Genomic DNA, 11,680 nt, shown 5'->3' on the forward strand with positions numbered 1-11,680 from the left:
TAAAAATAGAGCGTCAATTCTACATTGGGATGGTTTGGGAAATTATTGTGAGAAAGCATCAATGGATGGATTATGAATTTGTGGCTTTAATAAGACTCACAAATAACTTTAAACTCATTCGATCCCCCAAAATGCAGTTTTACGCTTTTTTTTTTTTTCATGTGTTCGTACATTCAATCCCAGGTACATATTTATTTTTTGTTTTTGTCTTTTTTTTTAAATGTTTGGCTAAAAGAGGGTGTAAACATGGATGCTACTAAATGGAAGACATACTTAAGTAATTTTTTACTTTAGTACTTCAAGTTTTCAATTATTTAAGCACTTAAATACATAAAGTAATTGATTAGCTTAGTATTTAAACATAAAGTAGTTGATCACTTGAGTAGTTAGCCTAAAATCAGTTGGGGGAAAAATAAACCATTATAGAACAAAAAAGGACCACCCCAATCTTTTCTTTTTTTTTTTGTCTTGTAAAGAACAACCCTTTTTTTTTTTTTTGGGGGGGGGGGGGGTGCATTCCAAACCCACAAAATTAGCATCAACCCATATAGTAACTGGTTTATTTTTTACCCATCTGTCTTTCGAGTATATTTATCTCAAGTAATTGATTACTTGAGCAATCAATTAATATAATACTGGCCTTTTTAAGACCCTCCTTGACAGTTTCTGTGATTGGATGTCTGGACTCTAAAAAAAATAATTAATTAATTAATTAAAATTCCTTTTAAGTTGAGCATTGCGAGCCATTTTAGGGCATGTCTACACAATCACAAGTGGACTTACAACCAGTGCTGATCTCCTATCTAAACCCGGGCATCGATGCCATCTACTGGTGATTGCATGTCAGTAAAGTTGTTTCCTAGATTTAAGTCTACAGCGGAGTCGCATTGATCGTAATTGCAAGAAAACATCATTGACGAGTATATGCAAATAGCATGGCACTTAGCATTATGAAAAAAACATTGTGTTTAGCATTTGGCTTACATTCAAACTTAATTCCATGTATGTTTGAGCATATTTGAAAGTACGTTTGAACGTAGATATTTGCAAGTGCGGTTGAACATATTTCCAAGAGCGTTCAAACATTTTCAAAAGGTAGTTGAATGTTTTTGCATATGGCAGGGGCTAAATTACTGCCAGAATGATGAGGAAGAAAATGTCCTTATAAATGGTCAAAATGCTGCACAAGGGTTTTAAGTTCCCAGCGGAAGCAAACGGCGCAGCAGAGTGGCAAAATGACAGAAAACAAGCGCCAGTGTGTTCATATCCAACGGTCTTATTGATCAGCGTTGGAGAAAGCGTCGTGTCAGCACTTATGGGACTCCGTGATCACAGCTCCAGTTTCCTCTTGTTTCATACCTGGGCCAGTGAATTTATTAACCTTTTGCAGTATTATGACCATTTTTGGCTCATTTTCTTCCACATAATTCCGTCAGTAGCATAGCCAAGGGATGGCACATTCCTGCTACTGTGATAACTAAGTGGTTGTGCCATGTTGAACTTTGACATGTTGACACCATCTGGGTGAAATTTCAGCTCCATGGTCTCTTCTTTCAATGCTTTCCCTCTGATGTAAAATTCATTTTGCAATTAAGCCTTTTGCAGTATTTTGTCCAATCAAAGACTGTCAAGGCAAGTCAAAGAAAGTATTGTAAAAAGACACTAGGGAGCTGAAATTTCACACAGATGGACAACATGTCAAATTTGAACATGGCACGACCAGTTAGATATCACACTAAGTGGTGTGCGATCCTTTGGCTAAAATACTGCTGAATGCAGAAGTAAATGGTCAGAATACTAATTAAGGGTTAAACAGTCACAGAAGACATCATCAATTGTGTTTTATTTGTTTTGTTTTTACCCAGTGCCTGCCTCTAGCCTCAGGCTGGCGTCAGTTCCCAGTGAATCAATGAATGGTACCCTATGAAAGAGGACACCTCTGCTGAGGAAAACTAATGTCCCGCATTGATCAGGAAAGAATTTGAACCCATGAATAGATTTTGACATGGATCTTTGAAAAGAAAAATGCACAAAAGTGAGTTTTTAAACCCGAGGTGATTGTTATCATAGCGCTGATTATCACCTTGTTTGCAACACGGGTTCTCCTATTACTGCCATCTTTCACCATGTCCTAATTCCACATGCAGGATAATATCCTCCACAGAAAATCTTCCAACTTGGCGTAGTGTCCTTGGGCCTCTATGCAGGCAAATGCAAACTGCTGTCCTTTAACACGTTCGATCCCAAAGACGTATTTTTACGTTTTTTCAGGAGTCCAGATATTAAATCCCAGGTACTTATTCATATTTTTCGATCTAATTTTTCATATAATACTGAAATACTACAATGTGTAGATGAAATGTGTGCAATGTCACATGTTAAGAGAATAGTGTCCTATGGCCAGAGCTGTTTACTTTGTGGTTGCACTTCAAGAGAAAGATGACCGCCTCAAAGCTCCCAAACAAAAGGTTAGTAAAGTATGTAAAAATAAACGTAGAAGAGTTTTCAGACTCATGATCTTTAAAATGATATATGCATTTGCATTTCCAATGTATTTGGTGTGTTTGCACTATGAGTAATTACGTTGTAGTGGCCGGTCATAAAACACAACTTTTCATCAACTATTTCACTTGAAATTTTTTTTTTTTAAAAGTTGATTATTTCAAAGGCATATGATTTGGATGTTTTTATCTTCAGGAAAAATTTGGGCTTCAATGGGTTAAGTAACAATTCTAAAGTCTTTTGTAAAGTAATTACCTAATGTAATTGATCATTGTCATACTTAATTATGTAAATCAATCGGTTACTTTAATTATGTTTACTGTAGTTACTAGTTTAGTTACCTAAAGAAAGCAAGTACGTTAGTACTTAATTTCAACCTAAGTACCTTAGTAAATTACATTTAGTTCAAATAGTACTAAAAAAGTAGACATTTTCAGATGCTCCTTCAGCCAAAGGCTTGAAAAAAAAATATATATAAATTCAAGTGGATCAAATTTCTGGACTCTTAAAAAACATAAATGTGTCTTTGGGAATGACCGAGTTATTCCATGCACAAATAAGCAATAGCAGCGGCAGCTAAGGTTTCTGTGAATGAAAATGAAAAAGTGAAGGCCAGCAGCATTGCATGAGAAAGGCCCCAAGGTGTATTTGCAGACGTGGCCTTGGAAAGGAGCCCTGGCTTCTCTGCAGACACTGCACTGCAGCTAGATTGCAACTTCTTGCCCTGATTCCCCGGTCAATGGGCAGCTTGCGACAACTTTGGGGAACTTGTCCGGATGCCAGTAGCAACACCCAGCCCCATGCATACCGCTCGTCTCGGATTTCTCTCTTCTTTTCTCAGCCACAAACGGCGGCCTTCTTAGTCGGTCCAAATATATGTGTATACAGCGTTCCCTCGTTTACATTGGGCTTACATTCCCAAAAGACCCCGCAGTAACAGAAATTCGTGAAGTAGAGATTGTTTTTTTAATTTTGTGTTTCTTCTCTTTTTTAGTTTGCTTCTATTGTTAAAAATAATGTTAAAGTTAATAAACAAATAAGACAATAAATACACGAAAGGAGGTTCCGTTTCTATCTGGCCTACAAGGGGAAAGTGATGAGTCTGTGTTAAGAAAAAATTACATGATTTAAAAAAAAAAAAAAAAAAACTCCAGTGACTTTGTAGTTTGACTTGCCATATAGGATGTACAGTATGTACTTGTTTTAATGAACTCTTTATCTTTAACCTTTTATCTTTGATGTGATGTGCAGCCATTTTTAAACAGATTCCACACATCACAAGTGAAAGTTATGCTTGATTTGTCGATCGCTTATTTGTGATGCTGTATTCAAGAAAGGTCGGAATTGAGAATTATCCCTCTCGTATTGATTCCAGTTAATCCCTGAGACTTTAAAAACAAAGTTCGTTGATTCCCATGAATTGTATGTTGATTTGGGTCATCACAACACATTTTGACCAACAGCAAACCTCTATCACAATTTCCTTGACTTATTTAAATACATGAATATCTTAACTTCCTGGCATTTCATACATTTCACTGAACAAGTACATTAAGGCATATAACGGCGTGTTTTAACGCAGTCATTCCAAATAACGTGTTACGTGAAAGTAGATAGAAAAACGCATTTTTTGTAGCACAGTCGGAAAATTCCAAGTTCCGACTCTACACGAATGCAGCATGGTACACGGATGACGTTAAGAAACATCGAGACGCAATTGGCTGAACTTCAGCGCGTAGGCGGAGTTTTTGTTTGAGGTCAGCAAAACAAACATGACATGGAGAGGCTTCATTCTGCAATGTATCCGAATCAAGCCAACCACCGCGTTTTGCGATCTTACAGGCAAGTACACAAATGAAAATAGACAAAGATTTGTATTTATCGAGCAGAATAATGACGAAATGACGCTTGCGCGTGCGTGACGGGTTTTAGCCCGTCATCAACTCTCAGTGAATAACATTTAACTGTCATTTCATGTTTGCTAATAATCTCCATTTTAATGCATGTGTCATTCACTTACATGCTTAGTTCATGCCACATAAACGTGTTTGCAGCAGGATTTCCCCTTTGGAAAACTCCAACAGTGACGTCACCACGTACGCCATTGACGTTGTTTTGACATGCTTACGGGTTCTTTCATAGGCTCAACTTTTCTGCCTGCCAAGTCAGGCGTGCTTTCCGGCTTGACGTCAGAAGAGCCGAAACGAAGAAAGGCAATGTCACACATGAAAAGCACGGCACGACTTCATCTCCGCATCCTCGGCCTAAACTGCTAAGCCTTTCATGTTCGCACTGGGGGTAAGGATTCCCTGGGCTATAATTATGAATAAAAACTTACTCTAGTTAAAATTTACTATAATTCCCGCTAGTTACAAAAGAAAGTACAATAAACTGACCCTGCCTTTGTTTGTTGTTGTCCAGGAATATCCAATGGGACGTCGATAATCTCCGTTATTGAGCAAATCGTCCTATAAATGTAGTTTTACAGGCATGTAATTTGCTAATTTCTGTTTATGATGTTAACTTTTTGGCATCAAAGTAAGTTAGCAGATCATTTGATATGAACAAACAGAAAAAAAGAACTTTCTATGACTGGTTCCCTAAAAGCCAGGGACATTATTTTGTTAAAGCCATTACTTATGTCAATAGGTACAGGACATTAGATTGGGACCACTTAGTGATTTTTTTTTAACTTTTTTTTTTTTTTGGTTCATTGCACATTGAAAAACATGGTGCTTGAAGTCATGAGGTCAAAATCCCTTTGACCCATTTAAAAGTGTATTTATTTTGCAAATTTTTGAACGGTAACTCTCAATTTTGAGAAATACCCAAAACAAACTTTCAAAGCGTAATATTGTGTAGTAATATATCTACCGCCATTTATTCAGCTAGTTAAACAAAAACAAGTACATTGAACTAGCCGTGGTAGTTTGTCTTTGTTTTCTTATAGAAAACTCAAAAATACTGTCCAGAAATGTACAATAAACATCCATCGCTTTTGTTATTTTAATTTTATTTATTTTTACAAATTTTTGAAATGTAACTCAGATTTTGAGAAAAACCCAAAACACGAGACGAAGTTGTCATTAACGCCACGTCTGTTTACAGGCTGCTCATTCGCCGCCGCCGCCATCCTGCAGTACGAGAACGTCAAGTCAACAGCCCGAACTTTAAAGGACGGGGAAAAATCTGATCAATTCCTGCAGGTGAGTTTGCGCACAAATAGTGGGTTCGGACCAGCATGGAAGATGTTTTGTGTTTTTTTGCGGGTAGGGCTCCACAGACATGGTGTTTTGGCACGATTGGTGGAGCCAGCTGATGCTCTTCCAACGCCAGCTCATACTGCTCATGTCATTGGCCGACAACTTCTGGAACAAACTCAGCGAAGGCCAGAGGACCGTCACCGGTCAGTATCTTGCCCTGAACATATGTTGGGTGTTAAAATCATTAAGTGTCATTGACGTCTATTGTTGTCAATGGCAGTGAAGGAGTTAAGTGAGAGCCAAAAGTTCACCCGCTTGTTTGTGTATTTTGTATCGGGAGAAAAAAAAAATGCATGAAGCTCCTCATTTATACTCCTTTCCAAATGTTTTCAAGTTTTGGCTAAAGGAGGGTCTACTAAAGTTAGCAATTACTTTAGCAATTTAGCACTAAAGCAATAAAATTAGGTAGGAAGTACTTATCTAAGTGATTACTTAAAGTACCCAATTACATATAGTAATCAATTACTTTGGTATTTAATTCTTTAAGTATTCTTTTACGTCAGTTCTTAATCACTTAATTCTTTCAGTGACATAGATGAGAATTCTCATCTTATGTATTAAAAATAATAATCAAATTCTGTCCGAATAAGTTTTATTTAGGGTAGTTGTCACCCTTGACTAGTGGTTATCTAATATTAAGCCAGTGCTTCTCAATTATATTTTGCCAAAGATTTTATAAGTATCCTAAACCTTTATTCTTTTTAACATTAACAAAAAAAGCAATATACTATATATCAACTTTCAACAACTATTAAAGATTTTTACAGCCTTTATGTGGGTTGCAGCTTAGTCTAAAACCAAGTGCATCAATGTGCCTGAAGCAAAAAAAAAGATAAAAATTCAAATTTTATTGCAGTTACATTTCACCCACCCCACACACACTATTTGAGAAGCACTGTTAGCGCTGTAGTGATAACTGTGACCGTTGGATGGCAGTGTTGCAACACATACATTACATACAGTAGAACTCCTCTACAACAAAATCATATTTGCAACCAGAGTTTTTTCACCACTATTCATTTTTATAACTACCTCTTACTAAACGTTTTGAACGGGCTGTGTAGGCTTATGGTTTTGGGGTACTTTGGTGTCTCTTGCTCAGGTATCATCTTGGCCAACACCTTGGTGCTGTGCTGCTGGAAGATTCCTTGGCTGGAAGATAGCATGATGAAATATTTCACATCAAACCCTGCTGTCAGTGAGTAGCAGCCACAATTATGTTTGGATCTTTTGACGTCTAAATCCATCATTAACTTTAAAATGTATTTATTTTTTTTGCAGATGGCCAGTGTCTTCCCATGGTGCTGGCATCATTCAGTCACTACTCGCTCTACCACTTGGTGGCTAACATGTACGTCCTGTGGACCTTTTCCTCGGGGATTGTCTCAATCTTGGGGCGCCAGCAGTTCCTCGCCGTCTACGTGTCGGCCGGTAAGATCGCCCACCCGTCGGGGATTGCGCTCGTTTTAAATATGATTTCAATGCTTTCAAATGAACCCCTGGGGGGAATCTTGACCCAACTCGGGCTTTTTGATGTTTTTGATGTGTGCTATCAAAGGAAAAGCATACAAAATACACTAGGAGGTTAATCTATTGCATAGATTGTCAAAACGGGACGACTTTGAATATGCCACGCTGCCATCCCTTCTAAAGGTTTGCAAACAGGAGATGGAGAGGTACATACTGTAGGGGTAAAATTTAGCCCATGTTGGGCTCATTTACTGCCATTCAAAATTGGAATTACCTGTATTGTCGATTTTGGACATATTGAAAACCCGATGTTTTGTCATACATTTCCCCCGATTTCGTTTGCATTAATTCTTTCAACAGCAACTTGCGAACGGGGTAAAATAGAAATTTTTGTGTTGACACCCCAAAACCACCGGATGGCGCAAGCCCTTCAATGATTGTCTTAGCTTGGACTAACAATATGCAAAATATTCCTATTTCAATTTAATGAATATATAAGTATACTGTACAGCGAAGTTACATTTATTATCACAATTTGTACATAAATGTGTACATAAACAAAAAAAAAATGTATATGAATGGACAGGGCTGATGCCACTGAACCTGTTGAGGGGTTGAAAGTAAATGTGTATTTATATTAATAATCAAACTTGGATTATGGTTTAAAAATAGGGTTTCAAATTTGCTGTTTAAATATGAGGTAAGGATTTTAAACTTTAGCTCGAGTGTCAAAGTAAGTTTTCAAATTTGGTTTAAGGGTTTAAAAGTCAGGTTTAAAATTGAGTTTATCGTTGCAAAGTGGGCTTTCAAATTAGTATAATGCAAATTTGCCGTTTTAAACTAGAGGTCATGTTTAAAAGTAAGGTTTTATTTTAGGTTTAGAGCAGGGTTTCAAATTTGGCATTTAAACTAGAGATTATGGTTTCAAACTAGAGCTGATTAAAAGTAGGGTAATAAACTAGGTTTAGGGCGGAAAAGTAGGGTTTCCAACTAGGTTTCTGGGTTAAAAGTAGGGTTTTGAACAGGTTACATTTTCAAAGGAGGGTTTCACATTTGGAAATTAAACTAGGGATTGGGGTTTCAAACTTGGGTTCAGGATTAGAACTGGATTTCAAATCAGTCTTATGATCGGAGTTTAAACTAGATTTAGGGTTTTAATTTCAAGTTTTGGACAAATCTTTGGGGATTTGCATAGGATTTCAAAGTAGAAGTCTTTTAAATAGGTTTAGGGTTTCAAAATAGGATTACAGTGTAAAAGTAGGATTTGAAACTAGGACTCTAAATTTGGTATTTAGAGGGCTCAGGGTGATCAAATGATAAATCTCTTGAATCTTTGAAGTAAGGTTTTAAAATGGGTTTAGAGCTTTGAATTGTACGTTGAAGCTGCTGAGTGCTGCGGTTGTTTGCGCGCAGGTGTGATTTCCACCCTGTTCAGCTACGTGTGCAAGACGACGTCCGGCCACATCTTCCCTTCGTTAGGAGCGGTGAGCCCCGCTTGCATTGCCAATGTCGCTGGGGATTTGCCTTGATTTGTACCTTTTGGCCGCCGTCAGTCGGGCGCCATCATGGCGGTGGTGGCGGCCGTGTGCTCCAACGCACCTCAAACCAAGCTCAGCGTCATTTTCGCCCCCATGATCTCCTTCACGGCGGGGACGGTGAGACGCGCGCCATGAGAAGATGGAGGTGGCCAACGACCTCACTTGGCCTTTTGCCCTTGTTCAGGCCCTGAAGGCTCTGGTTGCCGTGGACGTGGCCGGCTTGCTGCTGGGATGGGAGACGCTTGACCACGGTTCGCACGTCGGCGGGGCTCTATTTGGCATGTCAGTAAAAAAAAAAGGACACCACAAAAGTTTACTAGCCATTTTAATTTAAAAAAAAAAATCCTTAATGGGTAATATTTTCGAAAAAGAAAAGTAATATTTCGTCTGTTTTTTTTCAAAGAAAAGCCCTTTTTTTTAATTAAAAAGCCTGATGTTTTTATTCCACCATGATAAACGGTTGTTTTTTTTCATGAATCAAATCCTTACTATTTTTGGTCTTTTTTTTCAGTAAAATACTATATAAACCTTACTATATCTTACTATATGTACATGGTCTTTTTTCACAAAAAATAGCCTTACTATACATGCTTTTTTTTCCAGGGTTAGGGAATTGGACAACACTGTTTCCCTTTTGGGGAAAAAAGAGCTTTTCTACATATTTCTATACATTTTTTAATGAAAAAGCCATATTATACATTATCATTGTGAAAAAAATCCCTTCCCTAGGTTTTTTCGGGGTTTTTTTTGCAAAAAAATAAGTAAAACACCTAACATACATGGTCGTATTTGTTTTGAAAAAAGGGTTAATATACATAGTATAGTAACAGTCATTTATAAAAAACAAAACAAAAACAAAAAAAACTCCTTACTATACATTGTTGTTTTTTGCGAAAAAAAACCTTACTTTAAATCATAGGTCTCAAACTCCAATCCTCGAGGGCCGCAAACCTGCCATGTTTTTCATGCCGGATCCTAAATACACTTGATTCAAATGATTAGGATAATTTACAAGCTCTTGCAGCGCTTGCTGACAGAAGCATCGAAAACATGCAGGATTGTGGACCTCGAGGACTGGAGTTTGACATCTATGCTTTAAATGGTCTTTTTTTTTTTTTTTTTTTTTACAAAAAAAACTTATTATACGTGGTGGGGTTTTTTTTTGGGGGGGGAAGCCTTCATTGACGTTTTTATTAAAAAAAAAAAAGGCTTACAATACATAGTCATTTTTAGCAACAAAAAAAAAAGCCTTAATATACATGTTCTTTTTTTGGGAAAAAAATCTTTCCTGTACATTTGTTTTTTAAGCAAAATATAAAAAAATGTTTTTTACACACCTTCCTATACATGATAGATTTTTAAAATTATTATTCATATTATTTAAAGACTTACTTCAGATCTTTTAAGTCATGGTCAGTTTTTTTGTCCTATGCATTGGCATCTTCAAACTCATTATATTTAAAAGGAAATCCCTTACGTCGTGTGTATTTGTTATCTGCGCAGCTTGTACGTGACGTACGGTCACAAACTGATCTGGGACAAGAGGGCGCACGTGCTGAAAATTTGGCGCAGCATTTGCGGCTCCGTCGACCCCGGATCGGAGGAAGGACCCGATACACCCAAGTGAAAGGGGCTGACCCTGCAAGGATTCTCTTCTTCCCGTCCCATAGGTCAAAGGCCAACTACTGCAAATGTAATTTCATGAATCACACATGGATGGCGCCAGCACCCTTTTTTTTTCTCCCCTAAAATGAAAAAGTTTCCCTTTCCTGTCCAGACAGATCAAATGGAATCATGCTGCAAACTTGGAACACAATTGACATTGCCCTCCCAACTCCTCAATGTTGTGTTTCTAATAAAGAAAAATAACCTTTTGGATAATATTTCTAATGCCTTATTTAAAAAAAAATCTTCATTAAGTATACAGGATTTTTTTTTTCAACATCAAATGATTTTTATACTGGCTTCATTTACGATACTTTTTTTTCACATAAATGCCCGTTTTATTTCCATAACAAAAAAGCTTTACTTTTATTTTCAGTGAAAAAACCTGAAAGCAAAGCCTAATACGTGGTCTTTATTTCATGAAAAGAGCCACAGCACTATGAAAAGAAAAAACTTTATACATTGGCGTTTCTTGGAAAAAGTTTTTTTGCCTTACTATAAATGGTCCTTAATTTTGTGGAAAAAGAAAATCCTGACTATAAATTCTTATTTCTGCAAAAAAAATCCTTTAATATTGGCTTTTAAAAAACAAAAGCCTTACTATATTTTTTTAAAGCCTTATACAAGGTTGATATTAACAAAAAAGTTATATATGTATAGATTTTTTTTGTGGGAAAAAAAAAAACCTTGAGGTCATTTTTCATTCAAAACAAGCCTTACATATTATACATGGTTGTTTTTTCCCCCCAAATAAAGCCTTTTTTTTCCGGACATAAAAAGCCTTACGATGGACATTTTTAGGGGGATTTTACGTATTAAAATTATTTTTTTAAAAAGCCTTACTATAGATTTTACACAGAAGCTCAAGGTTTAATTTCAGAAAAGCAGCCTTTCTACACTTTTTTTAACAGTCATTTTTTGGGGGGAAGAAACCCTTGTTTTTGGGTGGGAAAAAAAATATTAATATATACTGTATAGTTTTTTTTCTTTCTAGAAAAAGCATTACTATACATGAAAAAATCCTCAAAAGATTGGCGTTTTTTCCACAAAGAAAAAGTCTTAATACACGTGAGAGAAAAAAGCTTCAGTAAACATTAGTGCTGTTTTTTTTAAGGGGGGGGGGGGGGGTTAAACGGTTTTATTTTTTGCAAAAAAAAAGTCTACATGGTTGTTTTGCGAGAAAAAAAATATTTTGTTTTATAAAAATAATGTCTTTTGTGATCATATTTTTCATGACAAACA

At 36.6% G+C, this 11,680-nt stretch overlaps 1 protein-coding gene across 1 annotated transcript; it reads left to right on the top strand.

Annotated features, from left to right (window-relative positions):
- Positions 1-4,216: 4,216 nt before the first annotated feature.
- On the top strand, positions 4,217-10,656 carry LOC148414759 (presenilin-associated rhomboid-like protein A, mitochondrial). Its single transcript, XM_088429541.1, has 11 exons — positions 4,217-4,344; positions 4,645-4,800; positions 5,453-5,478; positions 5,611-5,708; positions 5,776-5,908; positions 6,868-6,963; positions 7,047-7,196; positions 8,649-8,719; positions 8,789-8,890; positions 8,958-9,055; positions 10,277-10,656. Exons 1-11 carry the CDS (start codon positions 4,280-4,282, stop codon positions 10,398-10,400), a joined length of 1,119 nt encoding a protein of 372 aa, XP_088285667.1. The 5' UTR covers positions 4,217-4,279; the 3' UTR covers positions 10,401-10,656.
- The last annotated feature ends 1,024 nt before the right edge of the window (positions 10,657-11,680 follow it).

The sequence above is a fragment of the Hippichthys cyanospilos genome, chromosome 12 (assembly GCF_059441005.1).
Source record: "Hippichthys cyanospilos isolate Australia breed blue-spotted pipefish chromosome 12, RoL_Hcya_1.0, whole genome shotgun sequence".
NCBI classification, from domain to species: Eukaryota; Metazoa; Chordata; class Actinopteri; order Syngnathiformes; family Syngnathidae; genus Hippichthys; species Hippichthys cyanospilos.

Bases quoted from the DNA above. Each gene is read 5' to 3' on its own strand.
- LOC148414759 (XM_088429541.1), top strand. From the start codon at position 4,280: ATGGAGAGGCTTCATTCTGCAATGTATCCGAATCAAGCCAACCACCGC. The intron at 4,345-4,644 runs GCAAGTACACAA...GTTCTTTCATAG, and splicing joins CGCGTTTTGCGATCTTACAG to GCTCAACTTTTCTGCCTGCC. The intron at 4,801-5,452 runs GTAAGGATTCCC...GTTTTCTTATAG, and splicing joins CTTTCATGTTCGCACTGGGG to AAAACTCAAAAATACTGTCC.